The 19,498-nt window shown below is 40.6% G+C and overlaps 1 protein-coding gene across 1 annotated transcript; it reads left to right on the forward strand.

Annotated features, from left to right (window-relative positions):
- The first annotated feature begins 1,155 nt into the window (after positions 1-1,155).
- LOC123097487 (nuclear cap-binding protein subunit 1) lies at positions 1,156-19,090 on the forward strand. The gene is made up of 19 exons (XM_044519243.1): positions 1,156-1,377; positions 3,057-3,116; positions 3,393-3,449; positions 4,635-4,706; positions 4,891-4,953; positions 7,928-8,104; positions 8,873-8,998; positions 9,113-9,179; positions 9,368-9,564; positions 9,904-9,974; positions 10,877-10,961; positions 12,189-12,257; positions 13,274-13,392; positions 13,716-13,854; positions 15,198-15,698; positions 17,498-17,797; positions 17,963-18,144; positions 18,482-18,593; positions 18,708-19,090. The coding sequence occupies exons 1-19, from the start codon at positions 1,291-1,293 to the stop codon at positions 18,813-18,815; spliced, it is 2,592 nt and encodes an 863-aa protein (XP_044375178.1). The 5' UTR covers positions 1,156-1,290; the 3' UTR covers positions 18,816-19,090.
- The last annotated feature ends 408 nt before the right edge of the window (positions 19,091-19,498 follow it).

Below are 19,498 nucleotides of genomic sequence, written 5' to 3' on the forward strand. Positions count from 1 at the left end.
GGTGACTTCGTAATTTTCAAGATGATATACCCGCTCAGTCTTTCGGAGGTGCTCATAGGGGTAGGGTGTGCGTGTGTGCGCTCATAGGGATGAGTGTATGCGCATGTATATGAGCGCTTGTGTCTGTACTGTGTTCAAAATGTCATCGTGCCAATTGTCCCTGGACGAATCGTCGGCATATGTGATCGGGTAGTCGGCGTTTTTCTTTCTTCGGTTCGAAGAAAGGAAAAGCAATCTCCCCAGCCCGCCGCCAGGGGAGTTCCTCCACCGCCGTTCTTCCGGCGGCTCCCCTCCGGCGGCGACCTCAGTCGTCGGTGGTGAGGGGGGTCGCCGGGTCCATGCGTGTGGGTTTTGGCCTACGTAGTCTAGATTTTTAGGCTGTTCATCGCCTCGCCTTCGGCGGCGGCGATGGCGGTGCTGAATAAAGATTCTTCAGATCATTCCCCAACGAGGCGATCGGTCCTATGGTTGGGGATGGATTGGGAAACCAGTCTGTTCAAGTAAGGATGGCGTGACGACGACGACATCCTCGAGGTGGACATGTGTCCTCGGGCTCCGCTGTTGCGACGGCGTTTGCTCTGGCGTCGGCGCAGAGCTTGGGAGGTAGTCCAGGAGCGGATGCAGATTGTGGTCTGCATCGACGACAGGTGGAAGACGAAACGTGTGCTGGGTTCGTGGTTCATGGATGGCAGGTATGATTTTCTCCTTCGGCGTCTTAGTCGTGGTGGGGTGACAGATCTGGAGTTTGATCGCGTGTCCGGGTGTTGCCCCGGTCTGATTCGTTCAACGGCAAGGGCTTCACTTTTGGTGAGCCACTTTGAAGGTCCGCAAAGCTGCATATCAGTGATGGAACCGCGTCGAGCTCAGGTGAGGAGGTGATCCATCATTCTTTTTTTCGGCGGGTGTTGTAGTGGTGCCGGAGGCAGGTGATGGGCGTTGGTGTCAAACTCAAAAATGTTCTGCTATCTTTTCAATTTTGTCATGTTTTCAATTTTGTCATGTTGGTCATTACGTAAGTTGTATTTTGATCTTTATGATATAAATTAGACACGTATTATACCATGAAAAAGAAAAAAAAATCGTCAGGCGGATGTGATCGGATACCGTCATCGTAAGATTTGGACCTTCCAATGGTAAATGTCCTTGTGCCAAATCCACACTAACCAGCCTCCCACAAAGCCAAACCTCCGCGCACCGACCGAAACCAAAACCCTCGACCCGAGTCGCCTCCTGCCCGCACCCGGCACCTCTCTCTCCTCTCTGTTGTCCGCCACCGCCGCCGCCGCCGCCATGAGCGCTGGCTGGAGGACGCTGCTGCTTCGCATCGGCGACAGGTGCCCCGAGTACGGGGGAACCGCCGACCACAAGGAGCACATCGTGAGTTCCCCTACCTCTCTCCCTCCCACCACGCCACCTCTTCAAAACCCTAGCCACCGGTCACAGTTCTCTGTACGCAGCTCTTGGTATTGGGGGTGCGGAGTGGAATTGGTATCGCGGCGGCTCTCAATGTGCCAATCTGGCTGTTCATGACTAAAAATTTGGACCTTGTTTGGACGGTTGCCAACTTTTGGGCATGCCAATTCCCCTTTGCCTACTCTAGTACATTTTTCTTCCCAACACTGGCCAATTCATGGGCAAACAGAACCTTGGCCAAATTTGTTCGTTGGACAAGCCCGAGCCCAAACCAAAGACATCCTATATATATATATATATATATATATATATGTGTGTGTGTGTGTGTGTGTGTGTGTGTGTGTGTGTGTGTGTGTGTGTGTGTGCGTGCGTGTGTGCGCCTTGGTTTCATAGGCAACTAGTAGTAAAGCATGGTAACCTTTTTACTACACAAGCCCAGTCACAAAGTCTATGGTAAGATCCCATGTGAAATGTAGTAACACATGTTAACCTATTTACTATACGTTCCCAGGGAATCAATCGGTAGCAAACCTGTAGTAAAACTAGTAATCTCTTTACTATAGATGCACATTTGTACTACAGATGTCTTGTCATGAAGTTTGCCGTAACACCCCATGAAACATTTAGTAACACATGTTAACCACCTTACTACACATTCCCGGGAAAATAATCGGAAGTATAACACGTAGTACAATTAGTAATCTCTTTACTATACACTCAAAAAAAGTAATATGTTTACTATAGATGCATGGACATTGTTAATAAAATCTCAGATAGCATGTAGTAAATACGTGACCTCTCTAGTAAAATTGATTTCAAAGTAATCATAATGTTACATGTACGCACAATGAGCAAATTATAACCAAGATCTAATTATTCAAAATATGTAATTGTTGGTCGATTTTACCACATGCTAGAGCGATTAGTAACAACAGTGCAATATATAGTAATCTACTAGTCAATTTTACTAGTTGAGGGGACTTGTGGGTCTGGATAGTAAAAGTCATTGTCACACATGGTAATGTACTAGAGACTTTTACCATCAGGTGGAACTTTGGTGGGACGCGGTCACTTCCGTAATTAGCGAGTTCGAGCGTGGTTTGAATGGCCGGAGCGCAGAATAAGCTATAATGCGCTCGGGCTTAGTTTAGCGTGCCTATACTTACTTACTTACTTATGAAGCCTGTTATCCCAAACAAGTTGGGGTAGGCTAGATATGAAACCCTTTCACGAGGACTTCCCAGGAGGTCACCCATCCTAGTACTACTCTCGCCCAAATGGGTTTCATACCCAAAAGACTGGCTAGTTTTTACGTTGGCTCGCCTATAATAATAATAATAATAATAATAATAATAATAATCCTAGGATAGGTACTATTGGATAGTAGTATGTAATGATGAAGATTACCCATCTCTAGGTAGAATCCTGATTTATTGCAAAATGCAGTTTCAATCAAATGATTACTAAAGGGTGCCAAGCAAGTTCATAGGCACACACACATTTTTCCTGTGATTGTTTGTCAATATTTACAACATCGCAGTTGTTCCAACTAACGCACAATGGTCTGAATAGAATGTTGCATTTTTTCATCTATCATGCCATGTTTCTTTCGCACCTGTTCTGACCAAGCATTGGCTTCACAGGAAATCTGTTACAATGTGCTTTCTCGTGAATATGAACACTCCAAAGATGATATTTTTGAGGTTGGTGTCCAACATTCTACTCTGTGCTTGTTCATATTATTGTGCTTTTACTATTCCAATCTGGCTATCTTTTGATAATCTATAGTTTTAATTCTACGAAGAAGCATTAGTGCTTAATTGGCTCCTTCCCAGACATTGTTAAAAAAACATGGAGTATGGATCCTACATGCTGCATCCTGTAGCATTTGCTTACCTCTTCAATGCCTTCGATACATATCGTCATCTTTTATCCGAATCGATTTGAGGTGCTAACTAAATGTACCTTTGTCCAAGCAGTTTCTCCTTCAGTGTGCAGAACAATTACCTCACAAGATTCCTTTCTTTGGAGTTTTGGTATGCAGCTATTTCTATGAAGCCTATACACTTTACTAATTTATGTTGTCTTCTTTCATAAATATTACTCGTGGATCATTTGAAGTTCTTATTGAATCTCAATACATGTTTGACTTGTTGCTCATGCTTTGAATGTCCTTATTATTTCTGTAACAAAGAGGGAAGCAGCATGTATATCAGCATTATAAACAACATATATCTAGTATGCATATTTATCATTTTGAGTTTCTGGTTGGACTTATGAAACAAAACATGGCCCTGTACAAGCGTACAGTTTGGTCATACGCCACAGTTACAGTTTGTAACCCTGATCTAAAATGTGATCTATATGACTGGTGACTTTACATTGTGAGTGAACTTTGAAGTTCACACATATGCTCATGGTTTTCGAGTCACGACTCATGCGAGTCGCTCTGGGGCAGCGACTCGGAAGAAGTCGAGCCTGCGTTGTGACTGAGTCGCGAGTTGACACTAAGCTGAGTCGGCCATATTTTTGCGACTCATAAGACTAGTCGTCGACTAGTCGCGACTAGTCGAGCGACTCGAAATCCATGCATATGCTTTGGCTCATATTCTGTTGGCCTAGGTCTTATCATGTTTACACATGATCTGCATGCTATTTTTTAATCTGTGGGTAGGATTTTCATTATTCTAGTGCTCATGTATGACTGCTCATTTATATATCCTCTCCGCGCAAAGCTTGCCATGCCAATGCAAACATACTATCTTTTCATTATTTCCACATGTGTTGTGCAACAAACCTGCTACTTATAAATAAGCAGAGATCAGTTGTGGTCTCTTGATCCCCTTGGTACCGTGTATGCTATGGTGGGCGATGATGTCCAGCCGTTCGCCAATACTTCTACGATTTTATTCTGTTGGTGTAGTTTTATGTGCATCTTTTCATGAGAGGAGGGTATGTCTATTGTTTTAGGTCAAATGATGAATTAATCGCAACAAAATTGGACGCACAGTAATTTTGTATTTGAGCAGTTCTCTTCCATAAAGAACTGGTATTTATTTATGACAGTTGGTTTTAATACCTTCTGTACCTAACTTTGTAATCTCACATTAAATTAACTTTTGAGCTACATGTTTTAAGAATAAGATGCTGCTATATGATTTCTCTTATTTAATTGAACTAAATCGTTGTGATGGTTCTGCTTTGTTCTTTTGTAATGTCAGATAGGTTTGATAAATTTAGAAAATGAAGATTTTGCCAAGGGTATCGTGGATGCAACACAGGCAAACCTACAGGTGTGAATCTTTGTTTCTACATCAAGAGCATGGCAGCATCTGTTAATCCTTTCTTCCACTGGAGAAATGTTCTCTATGATTATATTCCAGCATTATTGACTTATTATGCCACTGGACTTCTTTTTCCCAACTTTGGTCCCTCTTAAGATCATCCTAGCCTTGTAATGACTCGTTGTAATTGCAGGATGCTTTGCATACTGAAAACCGTGATAGGATCAGGATATTGCTGCGGTTTCTCTGTGGCCTGGTAAGTCATGTAGTAGTTTTGGGTTGATTCTCTTGCTCATCCTTTTCTAGCTGCTACCATGTGTCCCAACTCGTGATTCTTGAATATCTCATACCTGACATATTGACATGTTATATTGGCAACACATGTTCATCAATAATCGAGCAGTGCTAAAGGTGTTTAGTCTCTTCCTGTTACACTAGTCATGTGTAATTCTAAACTAGAAGTACGAATAACTATATGATAAAATTGGGAAGGGTGCTGTTCTGAGGGAAATAATAGTTGCAAGGTCTCTTTGGATTGTAGGAATGAAACACAGGATTTCGATGGGAATGCAAGTGCAAAACTGATGATTGCAAAACATAGGAAAGCTGCCGGGTAGGCGTTTGTGTAGGACATAGGAAAGCTGCCTTAGTTACTAAGCAAACAGTAGAAAAGAAGACGGAGTGGATGTCAAATTCCTATAGAATTACGTGCACAGGAAAGCAATCCATACAAATTCGTTAACTTCATTCGTATAATCAAACGGGCATCTATAGGGAAAAAATTCCTAAGTATTTGCATCCTCTAAGAATCATACGATCTTTAAGGCAGTAGTGTTGCATGCATGTTAGTTATGGCTTATTTGTGTAGCTTTGGCTTCTCCAGCCCAGAAACTGAAGCAGTACAACTCTAGAGACACGTTTTTTTTATGATTTATATCATAATTTGTATAATTTATGATTGTATAATTTGCATTTGGTCAGCATATTGGTTAGCGCGATATCGTCCTTACATTAGGCTCTGATATCTCCTATTGCTCCCTGTATTGAGAGCTTATAACTGTTTCCCCTTTGTATTTTCCTCGTTCTCTAAGAGGTTTTCTGCATTGTATTGTACCACACCTGTACGTGTATATATGTTGTCCTATGGCCACCTGGATATACAAGTTGCATATTTCCTAACATGGTATTAGAGCATTAGTTTTTTTCCCCGCACGCTCAACTTGTGCTCTTTCCGATCTTGTCTCGTGCACCGGTGGCTTCCCCATCTCCATCACCTGAGTTTATTCCGGTGATTCCTCCTCGTATTCTTCCATCTTTTCCTCACTTCTATACTCGCCGTTTGTATGTTGTGGATGTGTCTACTGATGCGCCATCTACTTCTGATGTGCCATGTTCCTCGTCTCATCCTACTTATATGGCTTGCGTCCTCGTCTGCTTCCGCCTGTTAACCGACGTGGTTTTCCAAGCGCTGGCGCCCGGCGTTGCTGTTCTTAAGCCGACTTCTTATCGTGATGCTGTTTTTCATCCCAAATGACAGCTTGGAATGGCAGGCACCGACACGTGGGATCTTGTTTCTTTTCCTCCCCGTGTTCGTCCCATCACTTGTAAGTGGGTCTATAAGGTTAAGACTCTCTCCGATGGTTCTGTTGAGCGCTACATAGCTAGTCTTGTGGCTCGTGGCTTCCAGCAGGAGCATGGTTGTGATTACAATGAAACTTTTGCTCCTGTGGCCCATATGACAATCGTTTGAACACTTCTTGCTGTGGCCTCAAATCGCCACTGGTCTATGTCTTAGCTTGATGTTAAGAATGCATTTCTTAATGGTGAGTTGGGTGAGGAGGTTTACATGCAACCATTGCTTGGGTATTTTGTTCCTGACTGCATGGTCTGCCGTCTTCGCCGCTCTCTCTATGGCCTTAAGCAAGCCCCTCCTGCCTGGCTTGAACATTTTGCCTCTGTGATGACTGCTGCTGGTTTTTTAGTCTGTGCTCATGATCCTGCACTGTTTGTCCACCTTTCTGCTCGTGGTCGGACTCTTCCTCTATATGTTGATGACATGATCATCATTGGCGACGACCCCGAGTATATTGCCTTTGTGAAGGCACGCCTTAGTGAGCAGTTTCTTGTGATTGAGGTCTCTTCTACCTCTGATGCCTTCTTTACTTCCCAAGGAAAGTATACCCAAGATTTTCTTGCTCGTGCTGCTCTTACTGATTACCGCATTGTTGAGACTCCCGTGGAGCTCAATGTTCATCTCCGTGCTACTGATAGTGACCCCTTGTCTGATCCAACGCGTTATCGTCATCTTGTTGTGAGTCTTGTCTATCTAGCTATCACCCGTCCAGATATCTTCTATCCTGTCCATATTTTGGGTCAGTTTGTCTCTGCTCTCACTTCGGTTCACTATAGTCACCTCCTTCGTGTTCTCTATTATCTTCGTGGCATGATCTCTCACCATCTGTTCTTTCCCCGCTCCAGTTCATTACAGCATCAGGCCTATTCAGATGCTTTGTGAGCTAGTGATCCCTTGGATTGCCGTTCGCTTTCTACTTACTGTGTTTTTGTTGGTGGTTCTCTCATTGTCCTGAAGACGAAGGAAAGGCTGAGTTGTGAGCTATGGCTCTTTTGACGGCAGAGGTGACTTGGTTACGGTGGTTATTTCAGGAGTTCGGGTGTTTCTATCACTACACCTACTCTGCTCTTGTCTGACAGTACAAGTGCTATTAGTATTGCTCGTGACCCTGTTAAGCATGAGCTCACCAAACATATTGGTGTTGATGCTTCTTTTGTGCGCACTGGTTTGCGGCGGATTTCTTTACGAAGGCCCAGACTAAAGCAAAGCACGGATTCTATCTCTCCAAACTCGTTGTTGATCCACCATGAGTTTTAGAGGGGGGTGGAGGTGTTAGAGTTATATATATTTAGCCGCGTTCCCCTTTTTATTAAGGGGTTTTCTGCATATTGTACCACATCTGTACGTGTATATGTACTGTATGGCCACCTGGAAATACAAGTTGCATATTTCCTAACAATAACAAGTTGATTCAGAATGCTTTTGCTTTGTTCTCGAAAAGAGTCGAGAGATTTCTCTCTGCCCTCTTTCCTTTCATGGTAGAATATTTTTCTTGTATTTTGCGCCGTATAGACGAGGCAATTTGTAGTGTTTCTGTTGTTTCAACCTTTTCTTGTTGTAACTGTAGAATGTGTGTGTGTGTGTGTGTGTTTTGTAGATGTGCAGCAAAGTTATATCCCCAAATTCCATTATTGAGACATACGAGACACTTTTATCATCTGCTGCAACTATATTGGATGAGGATGCTGGAAATCCTTCTTGGCAACCACGTGCTGATTTTTATGTTTATTGTATTTTGGCTTCCCTTCCATGGGGTGGTTCAGAATTGTTCGAGGTAACACTATTAAACTATTCTGGTGCTGTTTAATCTTTATTATATCTGGATCTTGTTTATTGCGAGACGGTTATTCATTTAAGTCAGAGAATAATGGTTGTTCTATTTATATGAGTAATATCTTTTATGGTCATGCATTACCTTTGGTGTCCAATTTGACTGCTTTAGCAGCAACACATGATTCTTGTTCTCTGCTTGTATGAATCCCCATTGGCTTTATTAAGCTACTTTGATTACTCCCCTTTTTTGTAGTATGTGCGGTTCAATTTGAATGCCTCTAAGAGTTACGCTGGCACTGCCATTTTGCACATCTTAGTAATATTAGTGTTCATGCACCTTTTCTTGTTTTTGATCTTTAGAAGGGTATCTTCATTATTTTCTAATGTTGCTCTATATCATTCCGTCATCTATTTGAAAGCTGCACTATAAGCATCCCAACATATTTTCAAGAAGTGAAATAGGGACACTGCTCCTCTAGTAAGTAGTAAGACTTGTGCATATGGGTACCACTGACCTTGAAAGTTTGTATGTGTCTGCACCATAAAATGAACATTAGCCATGATTGCTTAGACCTTCTGGAAGAATGCATGAGCCACATTTACATTCTCGATTTTGGGGGTGGGTGGGGGTGGGGTGCTCCCCACCAAATTATCATTGCAATGCAAAGTTATAGGCTCCTACAATGTACTCCCATTCTTGAATTGTGTATTAGGAAATTCTGCAGACATGAATCAGTGGTAGAATACACTGATGAATTCTAACATGCAGCAAGCCCCGGATGAACTCGAGAGGGTTCTGGTTGGTATACAGTCTTATATAAGCATCAGAAGGCATTTTGATGATATTGCTTTCTCAGTCTTCGAGACGGACGAAGGCAACTCTCCCAATAAGAAGGTACTGGCAATTTCTTGAATGTCTGAACCTTACACTGGTTTATTTCCTGAATTCCGATCCATTTAACTCCTTTTATGCTATTTTGATCAGTTCAGTAACTTATATTCCTTGTAGGATTTCATGGAAGATCTATGGGAGCGTATGCAACTTCTTTCTCGTAATGGGTGGAAGGTTAAAAGTGGTATGTGAGTACATGATATAAAATACACACGATTTCTTACTGAAATAATACGCTGTTGAGTTTTAATATTCAAGCAGTATAGTGTTGAATGATAAGAAAACTTCTTTATCCAGCTCAGGACTGTATACGTAATTCCAAATGTGCAGTTGCTTAATTTGCTTTGCATTCTGTTTAATTGCCCCTCGCAGTTCCAAAACCTCACTTGTCGTTTGAAGCTCAGTTAGTAGTTGGAAAATCTCACCGTTTCCACCCAGTTAGTTGCCCACCGCCTACTTTCACGATGTCATCTTCTGAGATATTAAAAGGGCAAGAGAAGCATGAAGCCAATCTAAAGTATCCTCAAAGGCTTCGTAGGCTCCATATATTTCCAACAAATAAAGCTGAGGTAAATCGCAACTTTATGTATATACTAGTCCATTGAGCATTGTTACATTTAATGTTTTCATCGCTGTCTTTTCTTTAACGTATGTTAACTAACATGAAATTCGCTATTACTTGGTTTTATGTTACAAAGTTCACCTGTTTATATACTTATTATGAGGCACACACCTTTATGCTATGTTCTAGTCCATTGATCATTGTTACATTTGATGTTTTCATTGCTGTATTTTTTGTAATGCATGTTAACTACATGAAATTTGCTATTACTTGGTTTTATGTTGCAAAGTTCACCTGTTTATATATATATACTTATGAGCCCTAATCAGCTATCATTTTCTTACAGAATATGCAACCTGTAGACCGTTTTGTTGTTGAGGAATACATATTGGATGTGCTGCTTTTCTTCAATGGATGGTCAGTTACAATTTTTTCTCAGTTCTATTAGTGTGTTTGACACTTGTACAAAAGCTGCGATTGTTAGATGTCAGGCATCTGTTTGTTAAGTTGTTCATGCATGACATTGCTGACACCCTGTACTTATTGGATTGCTTGTCAGTCCTTAATGTGAATAAATTTGGTGTTCTCTATCTTCGTAGTGCCGAGTCTTATGTTCTCTCCCTTGGTTAACAAAATCTGGCTGTATTTGGATGTGTTGCTTTTGTCTGTCATCTCTTGTTAAGCTCTAGAATTTTTGTCTATAAACCTTGCTCCCAAAGTATGCAGAGGAGGTGTTCTAACATTTGTTTTATTTTTGCTAGAACTAATCCTGTCTTATTACTTACAACACCTTGCTGTAAATTTCTCCCAACAGTGTGGCAACCACGGTTGTGACGAACAAGTTGTTTGCCACACACGTGGCATCAAATAGGGTATAGGGGTAATAAAGTGTATCATGCCAAGCCAAAGGTTCTGGAAAGAACTAAGCACAAGCCTAACAATGTCGAAGTTCCTAACTCAACAACAAACAAACTACAACAACAAAGCCTTTCAGTCTCAAACAATTTGGGGTAGGCTAGAGTTGAAACCCATAATATATCGAAACCAAGTCATGGTTCTGGCACGTGGATAGCTAACTTCCACACACCTCTGTGCATGGCTAAATCTTTGGTGAAGTTGCCTAACTCAAGTGTGACAGTTTTACTTTGCTGCTAGCATGCGAAAATATCATTTTGAAGACAATAATTAGGGTCGACAACTTTTCTCATGCCCATCACGGGAAAATTTGTTGAATTTTGTGTTAATATTTGCCTGCTGAATTGTATTATTTTGGTTTTCTTACTAATTCTATCATGGTTATATTTTTCTTTGAAAGACAGTCGCAAAGAATGTGCGTTTTATCTGGTCAGCCTTCCTGTGTCTTTTCGGTATGAATACCTGATGGCTGAGACCATATTTTCACAGGTATTTCTGAACCATCTTTATTACGTGTGTTTTAGACTATTATTACTAGTCTCTGCATGTCTGCCTTCATGTTAAGTGAACTGTATCTTTAGTTGTTGCAGAAGTGAATCTTCATGTTCCACTCTAAATTTCTTGTATGGCAATGATTTAAGTTAACCACAATGAAATGGGTAATAAAGCTTGCTTTTCTTGGTGCATGTGTTGAGTTTCGCCCAAGCATTTCCAATGGATCTGCTGAATATGACCGATTGTTTGGGTGTGCTGATCTGAGCTAATTGTGGATTAGTTTGGAGATATTATTGTAGTAGTAACACATAGTTTATATTGAGTAAGGTTTGAAAAATTACGTCCAGCTGACCAACATGAATAAGTTCACCTAAGTTCGCAAATTTTGTTCAAGATCCAATATTTGTGTCTAGCTTTCTGCTTTTCCCAATATATATTTCCCTTTATAGAGTATATGGATTTTTATGATCTTATACAATTATGGGCGGCTCAACGAGCTGACCTTGTCATACAAAAATGATCCTACCTTAGATCATTATCTTGATAACATCGTTTAACTATCCGTTGTATTCTGAAATACAATGATGATAAACCTAGAAAAGCTGGCTGGAAAACTTCAACCTGCTATGAGTATCTCTGAACAAGTGTATTACTTCCATGCAATAGTTTCAGCAGAGTTTAATGTACATGTATATTAATAAAAAGGACAAAAGCACTCATTTAGGTACTAAAGTTAAACCCTTGAGTGTTCCTTCTGAATAGTTGCCAGTTTGCCATTTCTGTCTTCATATTGATCTACTAATATTTTGGGGGCAATTATACATGTATTTCACAATATTAGAAAAAGGAGACGTCAAATTTTGGCCGGCATGGATTTGGTTATTAATAAATCCAAATTGTGACTCCTCAGGGTGTTTTGTATTTAGTAGCTGAATTTTAAAATTCCTTGGAATACTGTCTTGATTGGTAGCGTGCCAACTATTTTTGCATTCGATCTGAGGTGTTGGTTCTGGGCTTTATGATACCAAGTTGTATCCTGATTCTGATGGATTATAGACACTAACAGTCTTAACAGTTACCACTATATTTTTATAAAGATATAGTTAGGATACCTAGTGCAATATTTATGCATGCATTTTGAGGTTCTCCATTATCCATTATAGCGAGTATACTTGTCAAATAAAAATGAATCTTTTCTTATGACACATTGATATTCTACAGCTACTATTGCTGCCGAATCCACCTTTCAGGCCAATCTACTATACGTTGGTTATCATCGATCTTTGCAAGGTAGTTCTTCTTTAATGCTTTGAGACTGTTTTGTGTAGTGATGAGACCAGTATGCAATGTGAGATTTAAAAACACATCATTGTTAATGAGCACATCAGCAAACCTAAATATGCCTTGAGTTCTATCATGGCCATGCAGATTTTGGTGCATGGGTTGAGCAAAATTCTGTTACATAATTGTATGGTTATGATGAGCACAGTTGTGAAACCACAGTTCCTTTGTTTTGTCAATAGGACACTTATGATTCATTCATAACATAGTTAAACATACTGTTTACTATTTGTGTTTGAAAGAATGATATTGTTATGATCTATCTGCATACCAGATTCCCATTCCATACTTGCTTATGTTTTCATCTATACCACTACACCTTTTATTTTTGGTAAACTACTGATGCCATAATTTCTGCCTGTGAAATGTGAATGTAGATCTGCTTTAGAGTCTTGAACCATATAATCAACGTAGATGTGGATGTGAAGTGTAGCACCCTAAAATTGATAGGTTCAGTGTATTTACTTATTTGCAAGTAAGCTTCCACGAGCTAAGGTTATCACGAAGTAATCAATTTTCTGTATGGTTTCATAACAAATCTGAGTCCTAGAAAAATAATTGAGCCGTCTATTAGTGAGTTGGCTACTTAAACAACATAAGCTTTGGATATGTCATATATAGGACGCATCTTACACTTTTCACGTCTGTCAACTCACCTGATTGCGACATTTACTAGTCTGTTGAGTTGATACCTGGACCATCAGGGTCATCACCACAAATCGTTTATTTATCCTCTCACCCAAAGATCAGGACACCACTTGTCGCATCAACACCATACCATTACCAAGTGTTCTGGATGTTTTTGTTCAACATTTAGAGAATAGGCAACACATGTTTGTGTGCAACCTCCCGTAGAAACCGGCTGGTTACAGTTTTACGTTTTTTCCTTCCCATAAAAGAAAATTGTTTTACTTTCTTCCTTGAGGATGAGTGGACCGAGTCTAATTATCTTAACATATCTTCAGGCTTTGCCAGCTGCATTTCCATCTGTGGTGGTAGCAGCAGTACATGCTCTTTTTGATAGAATAAGTAACATGGATACAGAGTGCCGCACCAGACTTATCCTATGGTTTTCACATCATTTGTAAGTTCATTGCCATGTATTTGTTTTGTTCACGAGTGTTCCTGCTTTGGTTATTTGGCCTAGTATGAGTTTGTTGGAACCTCTTACTGCAGCCTATTGGCTATTGCTACTCTTCCTCTTGATGTTCAATACCCTGATGATGACCCACTTCTGCTACTGCTTAAAAAAAATCCATAAAACGTTACATACAATGGTAGTATAGCTTTTAAACCAATTGGTTTCAGAACATAATTTTTCTTTTCACAAGTTTGATCTCCTGTAGCACTGAAAACAAACTGCAACCTTGTACTACTAAATCTTAATGACATTATCTGCCTACGCAGGTCAAATTTTCAATTCATTTGGCCTTGGCAGGAGTGGGCCAATGTGAAGGGCCTACCAAAATGGGCTCCACAACGTGTTTTTGTCCAAGAAGTACTAGAAAGGGAAATTCGGTTGTCCTATTTCGAGAAAATCAAGCAGGTTAGTGGCATATGAGACATCCCTTTTCAATAAGGAGTTTTTTTTTTACAATTTATTGTTTTGTGTTAGATTTATGCCTTGCCACTTTGATTTGGTAAAAGGTCCTTTTTACTACCCTGAAGTATTACAGTTGATCGGATAACCCCCTGATCTATATTTTTGGTTCAGTTTACTCTCCTCGAGTTTAACCCCTTACCCTAGTTTTAGACTCTTGTTTGACTGATGTGGAATGGTTCTGCCACGTGGCATCATACATGAACAATGACATCATCAAAATCACACAAGATCCTGCCAATCTGCCAACTGTAATATCTTCTTCAACCTTTGTTCCTTCTGTCTTTATTCCTCACCCCTTCTGCCCATATCTTTCTGTTTACCAAGCTCATCTGCTCCTCGCAGCCAAGAGTGGTAGCATGTGCATCCACCAAGCAGCTGCATCAAATCCATTGCCGTGGAACCAATGGTCTCGAGCACCATGTGCCAAAGTAGGGGGACAATAACTGCTCACTTATCAATAGCCGTGGTAGTTCCCTTTGTTTCCCGTCGTGCACTCTACACCTACCGTGATCCTGCCCAAGAGCCGCTTCACCCATTAGTAAAGGGGTGGGAAGTGAGCACGAGCGACGAGATCTGTGACTGGGAGGTGACTACTGGCTGAGATGGGACGACTTGTTTGGCCATGTCCAGAGTGGCCATTGAACTCTGCCCAACCAATAGTCGTGCTGACATACATCTTTGTCCAATATTGTGTGCTTCTCGTTGCCTCTGCTCATATTGCATCCTCAAACTTCTTCACCCCCAATCATTTCCACAAAATTGTTCTCCCATCATGTTTATTACATCCGGATGACATATGAACCTGGCATGTGTATCATCCCCTTGACTTTATCAGTACCTAATTTACTTGCCTGGTTAAACTCAGTTGCCTGCCTGCTCACAGAAGAGCATTGTTGGCTTGTTGCGTGTGCAACCACTACTTTAGCTTAACGGCATTTTCCTCGTTCCAGTTTAACAGCATCCATGGCCATGGTGTTCCTCGTTGTCTCTGTTTTCTGGAACGATGTCCCAATCCGTGTATGCATTTTTTTTTGTCCACAGCTCTGAGTCTTGTGCACTTATTGCCCACGTCAGCAAAACCACAATATGAAACCAGAGTAGGCGGTTTAGTAAATGGTAACTGAAACTTTGAGGGAGAAAACTGAACCAAGAAATAGATGGGGCAATACTTCTGGGGAGTAAAAAGGACCTTTTTGTGCTTTATATTTCTATATCCTTCTACTCAATTGTTGTGTGGTTTGGAAATGGTCATTTGAATTGAATTTATTGCCTTTATTGTTTTGCAGAGTATTGAAGATGCTGCTGAGTTGGAAGGGTTGTTACCCCCAAAAGCTGGTCCTAATTTCAGATATCATACAGATGAAAGCAAAGAAAGCACCGAAGGCCACAGGATATCCAAGGAACTTGTTAGCATGGTTAGAGGAAGAAAGACTACACGTGATATTATTTTGTGGGTTGAGGAACAAATAGTTCCTGCAAATGGCACCAAATTCGCAGTTGATGTTGTTAGTCAGACACTTCTTGACATTGGTTCAAAAAGTTTCACCCATCTTATCACTGTTTTGGAGAGATATGGTCAAATAATTTCCAAACTATGCCCAGATGAGGAAATGCAGTTATTGTTGATGGATGAAGTCAGTGCTTACTGGAAGAACAGTACCCAGATGACTGCTATAGCTATTGATAGAATGATGGGTTATCGCTTAATTTCCAACTTGGCTATAGTCAAGTGGGTTTTTTCTCCTGCTAATGTTGATCAATTTCATGTGTCGGATCGTCCATGGGAGGTACATTCTTATCCTCATACTAGAAGATACCCAGCGCGTCGCTGCTGGATTTTGTAGCAATCAATCTTTTTTGATTAATTTTTAGGAGGTCCGTAGAATCTCATTGGTTACTTGGTAGTGCTAACAACCTAAATTATGCATTTTGTACAACTACCAAATATAAATTAAAGGTTAAAGGAAGTCCATAGCAAAAGTAGGTAAATCATACCAAGAGAGCCATCTTGAATCATTTATAACCACCCTTTAGTTTGGTATACTGAGCAAGAATAACCCAGAAGAAATTAAAGGCTATGATAATCAGTGTGAGCATGAAAATAAATGATGGCATGAAAATAAATGATAGACCAGAAAGAATTCAGAAATAAAATTGCAAATTGTTAGGATATCTTATGTGCGTATCCTGCAATTTGCGCACCTATATTTATGGCATGTTATGTCCTATGTGGATTCTGTAGAGGACAAACATGAATAAAATAACACATCCCATACATGAAGTTGTTTTGGCAAGGAAAGTAATGTTTTATTGGTGCCAAGCCCTGAGAAGACTAAGATAAAATAAATATTTTGAGTCAACGAATAAGGATATGGTGAGCTATATATTCTGCAAGTAAATGTTTGCATCAACCTGTTTTTTTTTTTTTATCATGCAGTTAGTATGATGTAACAACAACATTAGGTAATCTGCATTGGTTATTCCTTTGCACATGTGACAGGATATCTGCAAGTAAATGTTTGTCTCAACTTATACTATATTTTTTAATCATGTAGTCCAGTTAGTATGATGTAGCTAGCCACAGCATCAGGAACACCATAAAGGAAATCTATGGAAAGTGAGAATATAAAAATGAACACACAAGCGCACTTGCCTCGCTGGTGATGAAAGGCAGCGGCGACCTCATGTATTGCGGCAATCCTAACGGGTTTGAGAAAAAAATCCTCAGCGGTGGAGGACGCTGCAGCTTTGATCCTGGCCGGCCATGGATTTGGAGGAAGATGCCAACAACCATTTGCAACAGCGGCGGTAGAATTTTATTTAGGGTCTGGAGGAAGCAGTTTCACGTGGGGATTACATAAGGGAAGGGGAAATGGAAGAGGAAGGGGAAAAGTGCAACCTTGTATTCAATCAAACGCTAATTGATAAGACTGTCTAAACTGACGTACACCACTGATGATCTTCTCAACAAAAAAAATATGATGGGGAAGAGATTATGCGTGACATGAATGGAATTCAACAGTTTCCTTTTTTTTTAAGATTGCCTCCAGTCCTTCTAATAATGGGATGCATGTGGTTTGGAGTAATGGGCCGCGTGTGGTTACCAACTTGCTAGCAAAGGAATATTAAACACACATAATTAGAAGGGGCTACGCTCAGAAGATTTTTTTGTGGAAGGCTGTTGAGAGTCGTTGACGTGGCAGATTGCTGAGGTGGATAGGCTGCATGTGAAGAGAAATCATGTAGTGGGGGCCTCCTAGATATAGTAGATTTGTCTACTCTAGATTTGCATGTGTCTGGATGTTATATGCTCTTGAAATTTACGGCACATACAAAGATATTTTTTGCCTTATGCATGCATGTTTGGTGTTATATTAATGCTATGTAGCCTTCTTCTGCCCAATGCAGCACATTATATACTCCCTCCGTCCCAAAATATAAGATCATTTTTGACACTAGTTACAAAAATGATCTTATATTTTGGGATGGAGGGATAGTGTAAAAAATGATCTTATACTTTGGGACGGAGGGAGTACTTGTTATGATTTTTTGTTCAATCTGTCTGATTGGCATGCCCTCTTAACAGATTCTTAGGAATACTGTTAGTAAGACATACAATCGAATCAGTGATCTCCGGAAGGAAATTCAGACACTGAGGAAAAGTATTCAAGTTGCTAAAGAGGCTAGTGCAAAAGCCATCAAAGAGTTGGAGGAGGCTAAATCAATACTTGAAATCGTAGAGGGCCAACCTGTGTCATCTGAAAGACCAGGCAGGCTGAGACGACTTCAAGGCTTTGCTGACAAAGCAAAAGAAGAGGAAGTAACTATTGAAGAATCGTTAGAGGCAAAGCAGGCTCTCCTTGCCCGGGGCCTTGAAGAAGGCAAAGTATGCTACTCTCTTATATCTTATTTCTGTAAACCCTTCCATATCTATTGATAACTTGATATACATATTTTGTGAACTTAAGTTTTCTGTGGCACTTGCTTTTGCTATGACAGAGTTTTGAGCATCTCACATCAACTTACCATTATCTTGCCATTGGTTTTCCAGGAATTGCTTAGGTTATTATTCAAGAGCTTTGTTGATGTGCTTACTGAACGCCTGCCACCTGTTTCTGCTGATGGAGATGTTCCTAACCTACGCGCTGGAGATCCTAATGTAACATTTCCAGCCAGCGATCCTGAAGCGGCAACTATGGAGATAGACGATGAAAATGGAGCAGATAACAATAGGTGAGTTTAATACACAGTTTCCAGTACTTCTTTCAGATTGACTGCTTCTGGCAAGTTTGGATTTACATTTTGTAGAACCAGCCAGATTTCCTTGTACTTTTGTGGATATTTATTTTGTGGTGGGGCTTGCTATGAATAATTAATTTGTGTTTAACACAACACTCACCGAGAATCGAGTCTGAAATAATGCAACGGATATTGGTTCATAGATGAATGAAGACCTGCTCATTAATACCATTATCGGCGCACAACCCAGTATTTACTAGCCAGTGTGCAGTGATGCACATGCTGGTACGAGTTTTACGGCCTCTGCTAACTTGTCTTTATGTTTTGACAGTCAAGTGAATGGTGAAAATATGAAAGCTGGTTATACTATTGGAGAGCTTGAGCAATGGTGCCTGTGCACATTGGGGTATCTAAAGTCATTTTCTCGACAGTATGCAACAGAGGTAATTACTGGTGTTGGTTGTTTGAACTGTTAAATTCATAATCACTGGTTATTTCAAGTTTCCATGAGCGTGCACTGGTTGATTAGATATAAAAATACATATGATATGTTGCAGATTTGGTCTCACATTGGCATGTTGGACGAGGAGGTTTTTGTTGGGAGTATTCACCCTCTCATCCGGAAAGCCGCATTCTCCGGTTTGTGCAGACAGATGAACCAGTGAAGGGTTGTAACTCAGCTTTGATTCCTGACCATCATGGTCTTGAAAACGACCTGTAAAGACAAGCTGTAACAACATTCTTGAGTAATTCTGACATGTCGGCAACAACACTCGCACCCAAGAATTCCCTGTTTGATAGTTATGTTGGCCAGTGTACGTGGAGCTATGCATTTTCATTTGTCTATGGTGACAGTTTGGGTGGAGTAATCTTGACGTGTATTTAGCTTTTTTGCACACTCTGCTTGAGACTTGAAAAGGTGTTTGATAGTTGAGCGCCATTGGTTGTGCCTTTAGGCCCTGTTTGGTTCGGCTGTGGATTTCTAAAAGCAGCTGTGAAAAATCTACTGGAAAATCTGATGTGAAAAAGATGTAGGTTATTTGGCAAATCAGCTGATACAGCTTTTTCAGATTTTGGCCCGCAGCGGAATCAGATTTTGGAAAGCACGTTTTGGGCTGCTTCCGCTTTTGGTTCAGATTTTGGCAGCGGATTTCTAGAATCGGATTTTGCTAGATTCGCCCTTTGGTTCAGATTCTGCTGCCCGGCAGCAGAATTCGTTGATAAAAGTTGAACCAAACAGGGCCTTAGATTGAACATGTGGAGCGCCTGGAAAGTTGGACTGTACATATACCTGAAAAATGGGTTCGGTTTCAAATGGTAGTTATTGGATATATTGCTAAAATATATT

The sequence above is a fragment of the Triticum aestivum genome, chromosome 4D (assembly GCF_018294505.1).
Source record: "Triticum aestivum cultivar Chinese Spring chromosome 4D, IWGSC CS RefSeq v2.1, whole genome shotgun sequence".
Lineage (NCBI taxonomy): Eukaryota > Viridiplantae > Streptophyta > Magnoliopsida > Poales > Poaceae > Triticum > Triticum aestivum.

Bases quoted from the DNA above. Each gene is read 5' to 3' on its own strand.
- LOC123097487 (XM_044519243.1), top strand. From the start codon at position 1,291: ATGAGCGCTGGCTGGAGGACGCTGCTGCTTCGCATCGGCGACAGGTGC. The intron at 8,999-9,112 runs GTACTGGCAATT...TATTCCTTGTAG, and splicing joins GCAACTCTCCCAATAAGAAG to GATTTCATGGAAGATCTATG. The intron at 18,594-18,707 runs GTAATTACTGGT...GATATGTTGCAG, and splicing joins CTCGACAGTATGCAACAGAG to ATTTGGTCTCACATTGGCAT.